The 15,007-nt window shown below is 39.8% G+C and overlaps 1 protein-coding gene across 1 annotated transcript; it reads right to left on the bottom strand.

The window, feature by feature from the left end:
- Positions 1-1,842: 1,842 nt before the first annotated feature.
- npffr1l2 (neuropeptide FF receptor 1 like 2) lies at positions 1,843-9,562 on the bottom strand. The gene is made up of 3 exons (XM_042422594.1): positions 9,212-9,562; positions 3,667-3,766; positions 1,843-2,952 (listed from the first exon to the last, which is right to left on the bottom strand). The coding sequence occupies exons 1-3, from the start codon at positions 9,552-9,554 to the stop codon at positions 1,944-1,946; spliced, it is 1,452 nt and encodes a 483-aa protein (XP_042278528.1). The 5' UTR covers positions 9,555-9,562; the 3' UTR covers positions 1,843-1,943.
- Between the last annotated feature and the right edge of the window lie 5,445 nt (positions 9,563-15,007).

Genomic DNA, 15,007 nt, shown 5'->3' with positions numbered 1-15,007 from the left:
GATTTTTTATGCTCTTTCTGTGCTATTTACTTTGTATTTCGTACTGCTTGACCTCTTTAAAGGTGGTGTTGTGGAAACATATTTTCATATGCCAAACATTTTTCTAGTTGGAGGTTATTTATTGTGTGCTTGGATGGAAATTTAGGTAGTTGACCAATAGCTTTTGTGTGAAGTGTACAAACTTATTTTATGATGTGTTTAATATGGACAGTTAACACTGATATTTATACAGTTGCAATGTTGTGGAGGTAGATTTGTATTGTTATGTGAAGGCACAGTTTTTCAGTGACTGCTGGATGTCCTGTATTATGATATCCCTCATATGACTTTGCTAAAGAGGCATTAACTAGTATACCTGTTTTTGTTTTACAGTCATGTTGAAGTTACCAACTTAACTATGCAAGATCATTCCAGGCAGGACAGTTGTAATGTAGCTGTAGAACTGAAATAGAAAGAGGCATGGCAGTCAAAATTAGAAAGTAATATGCATTATGGAATGGCTCCATATATTTTTTAATGACATAGTGGGTATGGGTCACTTCTCATTTTCTGGCCAGTAAGAAAATTGATTTCTTGATTATATGGAATATGATGGTGTTGTTGTAAAATACAAGGTACACTTGGGGGCCAACATAAGGCTAACCACAAACAAGACTAGGTCAAAACCTAGTATATGGCTGGACCGTGTGTGGTCAATGTGCGAAACTGTGGCCAATTTGTTACAGGGATAGTCAGTGGTAGTAGGCCTATCTACAACATGAATTCCTGGATATTAAATGTTCATCTGCGATTTTCTGTTGTGGTCCCAGTAATATTTGTTGTTAAAGTGTAGTGAAGAAGCATATCACATGACATGTTTAAGCTACAAAGGGTTTAAATGCAGTTGCAAGAACAATACCTTCCATTCATATCTTGGGATGTTTGATTTGAAAGGGAACTTATTTCAATTCTAACTATTACTGTTCTAATTACCTATCTGTTAACTCTCGCTGCTCTTTCATCTGTTTCACTCAGCGGAGTGTTTGTGTCTGCATTAAGTGTTTTGTCAGAGTGATGGTTATATGGGCTTTAACTGTGCGTTTTCCCTCATGCCTCTATGTGCCTTTTTTCTGCCTCTTTCCTGGTCAATGATCATGGAGGCTGGGGTGGAAATTTTAAATGAAACTTTTGACAGCATTTTGGTTGCAAATTCAGGAGGCTTATCTCCAACTGGTTAACGCAGACTCATGTTTTAATGCTATTGTTCATCATTGTTCATCAAATTGCTTTTAGCCAGAGAGTTGATCACACTGGACGGTAGAGGAGGAGACGGTAGAGATGCTGTTTAAACAGGAGTTTAGCCGACTTGACTGCTTTTAACACCGGAGCTGAGAGCGTCAGAGCTTGGAGCAGAAACACAGTCACTCTGCGTCGTGCTGCTGTCCTCCACTTCCATCATCTCGCTCCAATTCATTTTGAAAGAAACACTTGGCCAACTGAACAATGGTGTAACGTCATCACTCACTCAAGCACTCAGTCACTCACTCACAACTGCAGTTATAGGGCTTGTCTGTGTCCGGTCCAGCCAAAAATAATTATATATATATATATGAGCTAAAGTATTGTAATGGGTTTTTTGTCTGTCCAGTACTTATACTTGGTTTGCCTCGCTGAACTCTACTTTCTCTGTCATGATAGGGGTTAATACATTGTTATGGTAAAATGGGACATATGGGCAAAAATTACAGTAAGCCCAAGGTACATTTTACTAGCTCCTGTGGAGTCAGCTGTGCTGCTCTTGATTGGCTGAGCATGAGCATTAGCAATTTTCAGTGCTTATGTGCTTATTCCAAACAGTAAACACATCACATATGTAACATCTGATAATTGATCATTCCTTCCTTGGACTACAATGCAACATACTATGGCTTTGTTTGGTTAATTCTGGATAACTTTGTGAAAACTCAGTTATCCCACGCCTGATACACTGAAACTGCCAGTGAACTAACTCTCCCTGACTCTTCACCATTACTGCCTTTCTTACTCACAGCTGCCATTTCTAAGCCTTGATCTGAAACACTTCTCTTTGAGTGGGCTGCCACAGACCCCACCTTTGCACTCCTATTGAGCACAGCTGTGTCGGTCAACTTGTTGTCATTGTGGACTCGATTTCTCAGTCCAAGTATTAGGTGGTTGTGATTACTAGTGGCATCTCTGAAATCAGTACCTCCACAAGGTGCTTGCACAGACATTCCTCTCCTACCCCACCTGGCAATCCTCCTCCACAGCTGGCACTGCACTAGGCAGGAGAAGGTCCTGGACTTGCACACTGCCTTGAAGCCCCTCTTAAAGTTCTCATTGTAGTAGCCGTAGATAATGGGGTTGACGCTGGAATTGGAGAAAGCCAGCCAGTGGGCAAAAGGGAAGATGTAGCTGGTCAGAAGGTCCAGCTGGTCTCTGTCCAAGCCTGCATAGTCCGTCATCATCATGAGAGTCCAGAGTGGCAGCCAGGACAGCATGAACAGCAAGGTCACCAGGATCAACATCTTTATCACCTTGATCTTTTTCTGTGATATCATTTGCTGACCACCCCTTCTACCCCCGACCTGGACTGTGGCGTTGGCCAGCTGGGGCTCTCTGTTTGCAACCACAGACGAGCACAGTTTGACTCCAATGCTTCCATACATCAGTGAGATGACTGTGAGGGGCACTAGGTAGATGTGAGCGAACAGAACTGCTGTGTAGACCTTTCTCATCTGTGGGTTGGCAAAGTTTTCATAGCAGGTGTAAAGGGGGAATGTATGGTTGAAGTCATCATTGTACACCATGTAGTGGAAAGGAACTTCCTCCACAGTCAATGCCACTGCAGCAGGACACATGATCACCACTGCAAGCACCCAGATTAACCCAATAGCTGCCTTGGCAACAAGTATGGTCGGCTTGGGTTGTAGAGGGTACACTATACAGCGAAACCTAGAAAGAAAAGTGCAGTGCCATTAGTTAGCCATATAGCTTTACGTAAACACCAACCATAAACAAAAGAATAAAAGAAACTGAAGTAGGTACATCATTTTCCATAATAATGAAAAACAGCTGTTTTTTTGAATTTTTTTACTTACAGTATCCAGTAATTTAACATAATGAACATGCAATTGAGATCACTAACTTAACTTAGTCTGTCTGCTTTTTGGTGCTGGTGAGTTAGTGTACTTTAAGAGCTTCCTTCTGCTTCTTAAAACAACGCAGTGAGAGTGAACCAAAACAGTAAAAGTTGTGGACCATAAAACCAAAACAATGAGCCTAAAGATGCTAAGTAGTACTGACAGGAAGTGCAGAGTTGGGTGATAATTCTCTGTGGGTTTGTCACTGCAAGTGACCCAATTTACATTACACGTAACCATTTGATCCATTATTAAAATAAAAATATCCATCATAGCAGCTTTAAGTTGTATTTTAAAGTTGCATGTCTTGTTTTTCAAATGGTCAACAAAATCAGAATGTTAAAAGGAGAGCCAAGCAAATATAAAATTTAAATATTTGATTAGCTGTAATCATCAAATATTTGGTATTTTTACTTCACAAATGACAAAAATAATATTTCAGTTACTCAATCAATTTCAACTAATTAGTTATCGTTTCAGCACCAACTATAACTGATATTAGGTATCAACCAGAACATATACTAACCTTTCGACAGCAATTGCCACCAGGGTGAAGACTGATGCAGACACGGACACGCCCTGCACAAAGCCACTCATCTTGCACACTGTGTTAGAAAAGGGCCAACCTGTTAAAAAAAAAAAAAAAGAATAGAAAAACACTCAATAGAGTAATACTAAAGCTAGGGGCTGGATGTTAATGGGAATTCAGTGATATTATTGTCACTCTTTAACAACAGTTCACAGCTAACTCATTAACAACTTGTAATGTGCATAAATAGAATTGTAATAATGTAAGAAGTTTTACATCAGTTTACAGATTCAGGCAGTCTGCAGATATTCTTAAAACTGGAATTTAAGTTCAGAAATGGATGAAGATTGGTTTTGAACTCGTATTTAAAAATGGGTCAGGTTTAGATTATATTTAGATTTCGGATTAAATTGGTCAAGTGACACTTAGATTCCCTCCAGACATGTTTTAAGACATATAGAAATACTATATGTTTTGTCTCCTACTTTGTCTCCTACTAATGTTCATGTGTCTGTGTGCACTTGAGTTCAAATTTCAACATCACACTTGTGTAACTTGCATACTGGACCTCGACTGGGTCCAAACTAGTTGTGATGTCACAAATCATGCTCGTACGTACAAGCCTTAAACTCAGATTTTAGGTGAGCACAAAGAAACTTTCCTTCTTCAGCAAACTTATGTGAAAACAGCCTTCTAGTGTCAAACTCTGCACATACATCATTCTGCACAGTGAAGCTCAAACATCCAACTGACAGAACAAGAGGAAAAACACATTTTTAAGTGGATGGGAACTTAAAACATATTCATTTCACTTGATACCCTTTCTAATTTGTATTGTATGTTGGGCACGTGAAGGCATGCCACCTTGTATTTCTTTGTTATTGAATGGCAGAGGAAATGCAGTGTGACAGTTAGGACATATGACTCACACCTTTCTTCCTTCCTTTCAACATGATCATTGTTTCATTGTCCCTGCCAAAGCAGCAAAGGAGCCTTTAAACGCACAATATGTCATTTCTCCCGCTAGGGGTCTCTAAATCAAAACAATAACAAAAGACGGAGTTTGATGACATTGTGAAGTAGCATGGGATAATGGGAGTTGTTGTCTTCATTGTTAAACAACCACCATTGCCGTAATTGCAGTCAGTTTTTCCCAGTTAGGATTACTTTAGTGTTCATTGTTTATGAGATTTTTACTGGGAGTCAAATTATCCGCAGAGGTCTCCTCCTCTCCAAAACAAATGGACCTGGTGATTAAAACTGGTAAAAACACTGAATAAAGTAGTTTCATTTTAAAAATCAGTGTTTCTCTGACACTGTTCAGCAGACACAGGACGTCCGGAGGGGCTGCAAGCTGAGCTGCTACTTATGTTTGCTCAGCTTGTTTCTCTGATAACTTAAGATCAAGACATTCAGCAGGTTTTTACCAGGAGCCGATTCTCCACATAGTTCTCCTCCTCTCCAACACAAACATACATGAGGATTAAAACTGGTAAAAACACTGAATAAAGCAGTTTCACATTAAAAAAATCAGTGTTTCTCTGAGGCTGTTCGGCGGACACAGGATGTCCAGGATGGGCTCTGTGTGAGCCGAGCTGCCACTAACGTTTACACTAACGCTCAGCTTGTTTCTCTGATAACTGAAGATCCAGATGTCCGATGACTAAAATCCTTCATCTGAAAAAAGTTTGTTGTAAAAATGTGGCTTAAAACTGAATAAAAGTCAATTTATGACAGTTTCTGGCGGACAACCACAACGCCTACGTATTATCATATTATATTGTATGCGTGTACTGTTTGGTAGATGCCATTGTAGTGGGCAACTACATTGCCAACTAGGGATGCACGATATTGGATTTTTTGCCGATATGCCGATATTTCCAACTCATTGTGGTTGCAGATGTCGATACCGATATATGCACATATTTTTTCCAGCTGGCTGAAGAGACTATTATGCATGCAAGCATAGATTATAGGCTACTATGATCAAGAAAGACAGTATATAAGGGAAGAACTTAGGAAGACTAGAGTTCAGTAGCTCAGCATTAAAACTTTAATGAACCTGCCAAGTTGGCGGTTAATCTCTGGTCCACACTCCAGAGCAGAAGGTGGCAGTAATGCACCTAATACGCTGGTTGCCAACTGCCGGTATAAACCAAAAAGAAGGGTTTTTTTTCCAAACAGAGTGGTACATCCTGGCAGCCGAAGTGTTTCCTATCTGTGCAGCTGAACACAGCAGCTCCTCCGCTGACCAGTGTTTCCTCCGCAGGCTCCACTTCACTCAGCTGCCCAACAGACCCGCTGCTTCTTCCCACTTTAACCTGAATAACTAACCGGGGCTCGGTGCTCTGGTTGAATCCACCTTCAGAGCCAGGGCTAATGTTAGCTCCGGCTCTCCATGTGGATCCAACCGGAGCACCAACATTTATTCATCTTATTTTTGTGCCACACCAGCAGCAGAAACACTCTGTAAATGCAACTTCTACAAGTTCTATAAAATAAGATAAAATATTATGATTTTTTTAAGTTGTTAGCAAACAATGGCTATTTACACATCCAGCAGATACAGACCAACATTTATTTGGTAAAGGCTAAAGTTCATTAAGTTCACCAAGAGTTCACCTGCATGTCTCACCAAGGGACTTTCCTCCCCATCACAGCCTTCCTTGCAGTCACATGATTTGGCACAGTGGTCACAGCAGTTATGTTTTGGAGATATGGGGGTTGCTTCCTGTTCGTCAAAGAGGCGCATCAATGTCAACCTCCTGCAACATGTCCAGACACATGTTGCCGCATTTTGTCTGACACTCCAAGCAATTGTCTTCCGTAGAACAATATGATTGAGTGTAAACTTGAACCATCCCGGCCTGACTTCCCATACGCTTGCATGCATGCCTCTAGGTCTTGTGGTGGTCCTAAGTTCACAACATGACACACACCCTTTAAGTCAACATCCATTCCAAGAGTTGTGGTGGCTATTATAACTCTGAGAACAGCTGACTCATCCCCCAAAGATTTGATGATGTCTTGCTCGACATTCTCAGATGTCTCAGAGTGGCAACAAGCCTGTTTTCTGGTAGGTCTCTTGCTCCCACTGGATAGAGAAATTTCTTCCGAAGATAACGTTTGAAGACTGAACTGTAGAGCTCAGAACAATCTCTAATGGTCTTGCAATATATAACAGTCCTTTGACTGTCAGGCCCCTTTGACTAAAGTTCTTTCAGTAACCATGAAAAGGTCTGAGCTGGATCAGACGATACCTTTTTCACAGTAAGTCTTATGTCGTCCCCGTCAGGACTTTTGATGACCTCCACATCAACATGATATTTAACTACATTAAACCGATAACTTGCCCTGCATAAACTTTTACTGGCCCTTGGCCATTGGACCATGGGTTATGTTGAACCCTGGCTTTAATATGATAATGCTGCTTAAGCAGCAATGCATCTACAACACATAATCAGTACTCTTCTAACACTACTAGATGATAGTGAATGATGATACATGAAAAATCACGTATTAAAAAATCTTTAAAATGATACTCAAAATTCAACTATCTTGCCTCATCAGGACTGTGCAGGTGTGGTTTAATCAGATTTGATTGACGGTGGCAAAACAACCCACCAATTGTCATATTCTGGTTCAAATGCTGATAAGTCCTTATTAGTTCATGGGCACACATGACATCATTTTTTTCTAACTGAGCCCTACCCACTTCAAACCAAGGAGAGGAGCACTGAGACAAAAAAAAGAAATACTGTAACAACCAAAATTGCTCCAATGTTGGCAGAAAATAGTTTGTGTACATGCAGGACCCCATCAGTCATACTATGAAACTGATAAGAAAATTGATTTTCAAGGCCTTAAAGCAAGTTAAAGAAAGTCTCAGTAACTTATAGTAACGCATATCTAGGAAGGCCATGTCCACCACAAACCTGCTTACCACAAATGCTGCTCTCTATCACAGTGAATGAAAGAATGTAAACAGGCTGATTCCTCACCAGTTAGTACTAAGTAATGAGAAAAGACAAAGTATGCCACAAACATAATTACTGTGATGATGTGTGATTAACTGTGATATAATTTAAGCACTATATTGCATCATGTACAATACAGACATCAAGTGCCGTAGTGCTACCAAAAGGTGAAATCCAATTAATCAAAACCTATACTGAATGCTTCTCCTGCAAGACTGCTGTAACCCCCCGCATCAAGTGAAAATACAACTTTAGGCAAGAAGTAATAGAACACAAGGTTGGGCCAACCTTTTAAACTCATGGGAGACCTTGCATGCATAGGCTAGGCACCAGCCACCATATGGCCATTTCCTAGTTGGCATAAGCTGATAAGACTATGAAAAAGTTACCACCAAAAACTAGAGAATGTGAAAAATAATGAAAATTGTTTATTGTGCAACAAGCACTATATCAGCAAAGGACACTTACAACTGACATCCCAAATGTGGATGCGGCCAAGATCAAAGCCTACTGAGGATCAGGGTTAGAGTCAGTCACTTTATTTTTTATTATATTAGTTGGAGACACTCGAATTGTCTGCAGAAACTTGCAGGGTTTCATCATGAGCTGCCTGGAATACAGTAGAGAGGCTCACATGGCTAGAGAGAGCAGGACGTTTGAGTAGTTTTTGTTACTGAGGACTGAGTGATTTTTGAAATCCGGTTGGAGCTATTAGCTAATTGAAATACTGTCATGCTAACTTGATTAGCTTTTTTCTATCACCAGTGTAAATTAAACCAAACTAAGCAAGGCCTGACCAACACTGTTGAACAAGCATGTAGTGACATGATAACCTAGCTGTCACTGAGGCCAGAAAAAAAACTAAAAGTTTGATGTGATCTGTTTGTAGCAATAATCAAATGGACAGGTGACCTGTATTTGAATCACTACCTATTTAATATATAGTATAGTGCATTATAATTACTATCCACCACTTTGTGCGAGTGTCAGAAGAGTGTGTACATTTATCCACTATCTTGTCAGCTACTTGCCCTCTCTCCTCTGGCTTCTACCCTGTTTGATTTTGTTGGTCTTTAGTTTAATTAATCTTTTAGTTATGTTCTGTACAATGATCCTATTTTTAGTTTTTCTTAGTTACAACTCATGTGTGCTCTCCCCTCCTTTGTCCAGGTTTGTGACAAACTGGGGGCTCATCCAGGATCAAATGAGACATTTTTATAAAATCAAATTTTGTCTTTGTGGTAATTTGGCCCACTTTTGTTTTTGATATCTCCTGTGATGACAGAGTTTGTGAATTCTCTTGAAGGTATTTGTTTTTTGGTAAATCTGGACTTTTGCCTACAGTTGCCTATTACTACTTGAGGGAGTTTCATCTATGAGTTTTGTGTTTTTCTTTTGGGATGAGAGCAATCTTCTAGATCATTTTCAGGACAAGCTCCAAATATGTCACAACTCAGCTCAATTTATTAGTTTATGAAATTCATTTTGGTACATGTATACATTTATGGCCTGAATTGACTTTCCTGCAATACATTGCTGAGGAGTTATTACGGGGTATTTATTACCTGTGATGAGGTTGTCCACCAGTGTTGTCGGGATGCAGAAGATGCCCACCAGTAGGTCACTGATAGCCAAGTTGAGGATAAAGAGGTTGGTGACTGTGCGCATACGGCGGTTTCCCAGCACGATCAGACACACCAGGATGTTCCCCACCATACACAGCAGGAAGATGAAGAAGTATGCCAAGATGTAGCTGGCAGCCACACACAGAGAGTGCTGATAGAAGGGTAAAAAGGTAACGTTGGTGACATTGGCAGCGCCATCTAGGCTGGTGTTTATAAGAGCTGCTGTGATAGCTGATCCCTCCACTTCCATCCCTTCGTCCCCCATGTTGTCCAGCATCTCCATCCTTTGCAGGAGAAATCAAATAGTGACAAGAAGAGACAAACATTTTTTTTCTCTTAATTTACAGTTTTGCATTTAAACATGATATACATAACAAAAAAAATATAGAACACCAACTGGGGGTGTAAAAAATTTCCAACCTGATGTGTGTTTGAAATTTGACAAAGCTCACTGCTCATCCACCTCAGCTTGACAATGTCTGTCAGGTTTCTTGTTTCATAAGCTTTATATTTTGGTGAAATGCTCATTTTTTGTATAGGTGCACATGTGGAAATTGTGCAATAATGCCTACAGAGTCTGAGGATATATTCTGCTAGGAAATACCACAGGTAACATTTTTATTGGCTACACTCATTTGTCTGTTTGCAGATAACAGCAGTTTGTCACATACCATGACACTTACCTTATGTAATTCACATTAGGTTACAAGACGGCTGCACCAGCTTGAGGACAATTTTTCATGTATGGTAGACCATCCTGGGTTAGACCCTGTTTGCCTGATTGTGTTCTACCTACAGAATGCATTCAGCATACAGAGCTATGGGCCTTTACAGCTAAGAGAAATAGAGCAGTAAGTGTTTTTTTTAAATTATCATAATTGCATTCTGTATGATTACAGCTAATGCTGTTTATGCAAATAAATATGTAAGATTTTATGCAATTTTGCTTTACATTACTTCAGGTAGCTTGACATTATAATGGTCACAACACACCATTAATGGCTTAACACACCCTAAAATATAGTTGAACAATGCCCCAAATTCAGAACGTAATTGTCTTTGAGTATATGGCCAAGTTTTCATCAGCAGATACTGTGCATATTAAATATGAAATCACATGAAACATTTTACAGATACTGTAAAACATTTATTGTCATCAGTCATGAATAGTTGCACTGTGCAGTGTTTTGTCACAACATCTGATAATAACCTAAGTCATGCATCAATCATCCATGATAATAAAAAATAAAGTAGAAAAAATAATTCAAGTATTCACGGAATCCATAGTAAAAAAAGATCTTGAGACAAACCATAGATAGATATTTACATGACATAGCTGTTGACTAAACATCTTGTTCAAGTCTTTCAGTCGTTACAGGTATCTAGCCTATCAAGCTGGTGATTGGGCTTCCTTGGACGGAGGATACAAGTGGTCATTCCAGCATGTGTGGTTCTTCTTATTCACCAGGAGTTTCCTGACGCCCTAGGCAGATATGTGGGTTTCAACCCCCCCTTAACCAAGATACATAGCTGGTGATGACCTCCTTGTCGTGCCACTCATACTGTGGACACAGGTTAATACCTTATCCATGAATGGTACTGGGTCCACAAAGACTTTCTCAAAGATGACGTCCATCAAGTCATCCACATACCCTGTGCAATATTCGACAAAGACTTTGTTTAAATTTTTTCATTTTTATGTATGTGTCAAAACAAAGACTGAAGGTCTGTTTCAAATTTTCTTATAACAGCATGTTACACTTAATATAATTTACATTTATATTTAGTTTTGCAATGTCCTTCAGGATTTTCTTGTGTATTTTTCAAAAAGATATTCCCTCTTGATGTTTTGCTGATGATGATGGAGAGTGCTGTCTAACATGTCAGTCTAATATCTCCCATAGGTGTTCAATTGGATTGAGATCTGGTGACTGTGAAGGCCACAGCATATGATTCACATCATTTTCATACTCATCAAACCATTCAGTGACCCCTCGTGCCCTGTGAATTGGGGCATTGTCATCCTGGAGGCCACTCCCATCAGGATAGAAATGTTTCATCACAGGTTGATCACTCAGAACAATTTTGTATTAATTTGCAGTGACCCTTCCCTCTAAGGGGACAAGTGGACCCAAACCATGCCAGCAAAATGCCCCCCACAGCATAACAGAGCCACCGGATCCCCTCACTGTGGGGGTCAAGCAATTAGACCTGTACCGGTTTTTCCTTTAATTTGTAACCCCTCTGTATGTGGTCAGTATATGTGAAGGTAGATTCTGAACAAATGACAATAGTGAGTGGAAAGTGTTAAAGAACAACTAATCTAGGAAAATTGTTCTGTGAATTTGACCCCTGGTGGGTACACTTTTGAAACACCTAGGTACTCACAGAGAATGCACAATGCTGCATGTGTCACAGCCACTTGCATGTACACAATGTTAAAATTGATAATTTGATATTTTTATCTAGTCTACACTGGGGGCCAGATGTACTGTATGTAGTCAATTAAAAGCCAGGTCTCCGATAATGGTCGGGGGTGTGGTTGACACAAACAAATAAAGGCTGGCCCCAAAAACAGACCAGGGAGAAAACAAGAGTGGATGACCTCTTGGTGCCTGTTGTATAATGTGCATGCCAGTTAAGCATAAATAGTAGTTACCTGGATATAAATCTGAGCGGGAGACTGAGCAGCCACACATTTCTCCATTCTCTATTTCTCTGTTTAGTCTGCAGGTTAGGCTAACCCATTGTTGCTAACTTCAGGCACTTTTCAAGCAGTTGGGGAAACAACAGATGTGACTTTTCTTTGTCTTGAGAAGCTGCAGCATTTATTAACTGACACACTGTAGTCTGTACTGTACATTTACTGCCAGATTGACACTTGACCGCTTCCTCTGCTCCACTGGCATTCACCGTCACTTTTCTTCGACTCACTCTCTCACTCAACCACTCACTCACCTATTACGCCGCATTTAAGCACTGCCCTATTCCCTAAAAAGAGCTATGCTACCAAGAGTTTCCCAGGCAATGACACAGTGGTTGACTCCTGCACAGAGGCTCCTAAACGTTGTTGATTTCCAAATGAATGGATATTTGGTGTTATTTTTGTTATTAAAAAATATTTTTCTGGCCTGGCGGGGGTTTGTGTTGGTGGTCTGCCAGGCCTGTACAATTGTAGGGGAAACACTGGAGATGGAAACATAGGGTGAAAAACAGAAAACATTGTTTGGTTTGGTTGTTAACCGCTGAGTAGGTTTTTGTGGCTGTTGTGTGATTTTTATGCAGTTTACACAGCTATCTGTAAAATGCCAATCAATAAACTTAAAGGTACAGTCAGTCATTCTGGAAAAAGATTATTGATATTTGAACTAAACAACCAAACAAATACACCCCTCCCTTCATGCTCCTTCATTACACTACATTATCACGAGCGTAAAAAAAAAAAGTCTCATATGAACACAACAGTCCATCCACATTCTCCGACTGTCTGTGGTCTCCCCAATTCTCACTTGACTTGCATTCAGCATCTCTGTCCACAGAAGCAGCCGTCTGTCAGCTGCAGCTCCTGGACAGCTGAGAGGACAGCGTCCGGACAAACTGCCTTCGCCAGGCTGACTGAGAGCAGAAATTTACTGAACCAAAATAGTTTTCATGTCGGCTCCACGGGAAGAAATCAACAGTGTTTGTACATATTGATTCATTGATACACCTAATAAATTGAGAACATGTACAGTGGGATATCTGTGTGATTTAAACAGCTGCTTGCTCAGATTACACTTCACTAAACGTGACAGAAACAGACTCGGAGCATAAAAAAACACAGGAGGTCTCTGTGAGACTCTCAGATTCAGTGTGGATTGATACATTTAATAAAATGGAAACATATCTGTTCCACGAGAACATACTTTCTATGTGAATTGGCCACAGCCTCTCTTTCTCCAGTTTGCCAGCCCTCCCCCACCATTCAGTGGTTGCTGGAGATGGGAGACTGTCATGTCCTCACACAGGCAGCTGCTCTGATGGTTTCCTGTCCTATGCACGAGCACAAACACTGCCTGCTGATTGACTGGAATAGTGTTGTGTGGCTTGGTCCGAGCCACTTTGTTTGTTTCCCATTTACAGAATCAGGGCTGTGTATGAACACTGGATTTTTTTTCAGCGTACACACAGAACGGACAGGTAGCAGACCGTGAGGAGATATTCACTGAATTAGACAAAATGTGTATTGAACAATCTTTCTTCAGAATCACTGACTCTACCTTTTAATATTGATTAGTTTTTTCTTAACGTAAGAATTGTTTTCTCATTTTATTTAGTATTCTTTTCTTTTTATCCTTAATTGTGACAAAACCTTGAAGTCTGTTTCAAACAAAGAGAAGAGAGACTGCTGGTTAATGAAGGGTTCAGTATATTCAAAAAATCGACTTTCAATATGTAGTGTAAGGCTAAAAGATAAAAGATGTTAACAATGGATTTTTGTTTAATGAAAGTAAACAGAACTTCACATTCAAAAAGTTCTTTTCACTTAAATTCACCTTTTCAATGATTCAGTGCAATACAATCGTTGTTTATTCCCTCAAGGCTTTTTCCATGCACATACAAAATCAGATGAACTAGACTGAGATTGTTCAGTATCAGGACTACTGACACATACTGAAAAACGTGGCTCAACTAACAGTATAGTATTATAGTACATCACACACTGAAGATAATGATCACTTAAAGTTCTTACGGCCTGCAGAAAACTGCTCAACATGAAACTGCTCATGTGTGACTCGAGGCTTAACGTATTGCAATGGGGAATGCTAAGGGAAAGCTAATTCAGCTTCTCTAAATAATATCTTTTAATTTTTAATGTTATTCAACATCAACCCTTGATCACGAAGCCATGTTATGCCTTACTTTTGAGGTGTTTCGTCGTGGTTGAGGGGTCATCTCGGCAGGTCCAGTGCTGTTTGGTGTAGTGTTACCAGCGGTGTTGCAGTGAAAGAGCCCAGATCAGGCTTTGGACTGTGGGCATGTCTTTGTGGGTGCAGAGGTGTTGAAGGAGTCAAGCCATTTCAGGCTGCTCTGAAAGAGTCTTTAGGCCAGTTTAACGTCTAGTTTGCAGTATTGCTGTCAGAAAGCAGATAGAGATCCAGTTTCAAGCATTGTTTTCTTCTTCAATTTAAGTTGAGGATTCAGGCTTTGGTTGGCTTGTAGTAACTTGAGTTGCGTACCGAATAAAGTTTAATCTGACTACACTCAAATCTTCAGTGGCATTTACTTCAAAATAAAATTACTGTACGTGGAAATACAAGACTTAATGTTACATATAAAACAAACAAACTAAACTTGTTTCAATAAAAGATTAAATATGCATATACTTAGTTGAAAAACAAATAAAAGAGATAAAAAGTTCTTGGAGGCCAGCTCAAAGAGGAATCTCTTTGAGGTTGTTTTATAAGTTAGGATAAAACGGGAGGAGTTTGGGTGTGTTCTAAAGGTTTTCGCACCAAATAATTGATGAATATTCAATTTCTTTGTTTTCCAGAACTTTAGGTGTGATTGATGTTTGCAGCCCGCGTCTTCTGAAATAAAGGAATTTTTGGGGAAGTCTAATTCTGAGTTTTTACATCCAAAAATCACACTTCAAAGTCACTAGGTCTGAACATTTACTGTCAGCTTGTATCATATTTGTAAAACCATTCAAGAAAACAGTTAAGCAGTTTACATACGTTTCATAATAAGTCAGTT

This window comes from Thunnus maccoyii, chromosome 9, assembly GCF_910596095.1.
Source record: "Thunnus maccoyii chromosome 9, fThuMac1.1, whole genome shotgun sequence".
NCBI classification, from domain to species: domain Eukaryota; kingdom Metazoa; phylum Chordata; class Actinopteri; order Scombriformes; family Scombridae; genus Thunnus; species Thunnus maccoyii.
This window is presented reverse-complemented; position numbering and strand designations above follow the sequence as displayed.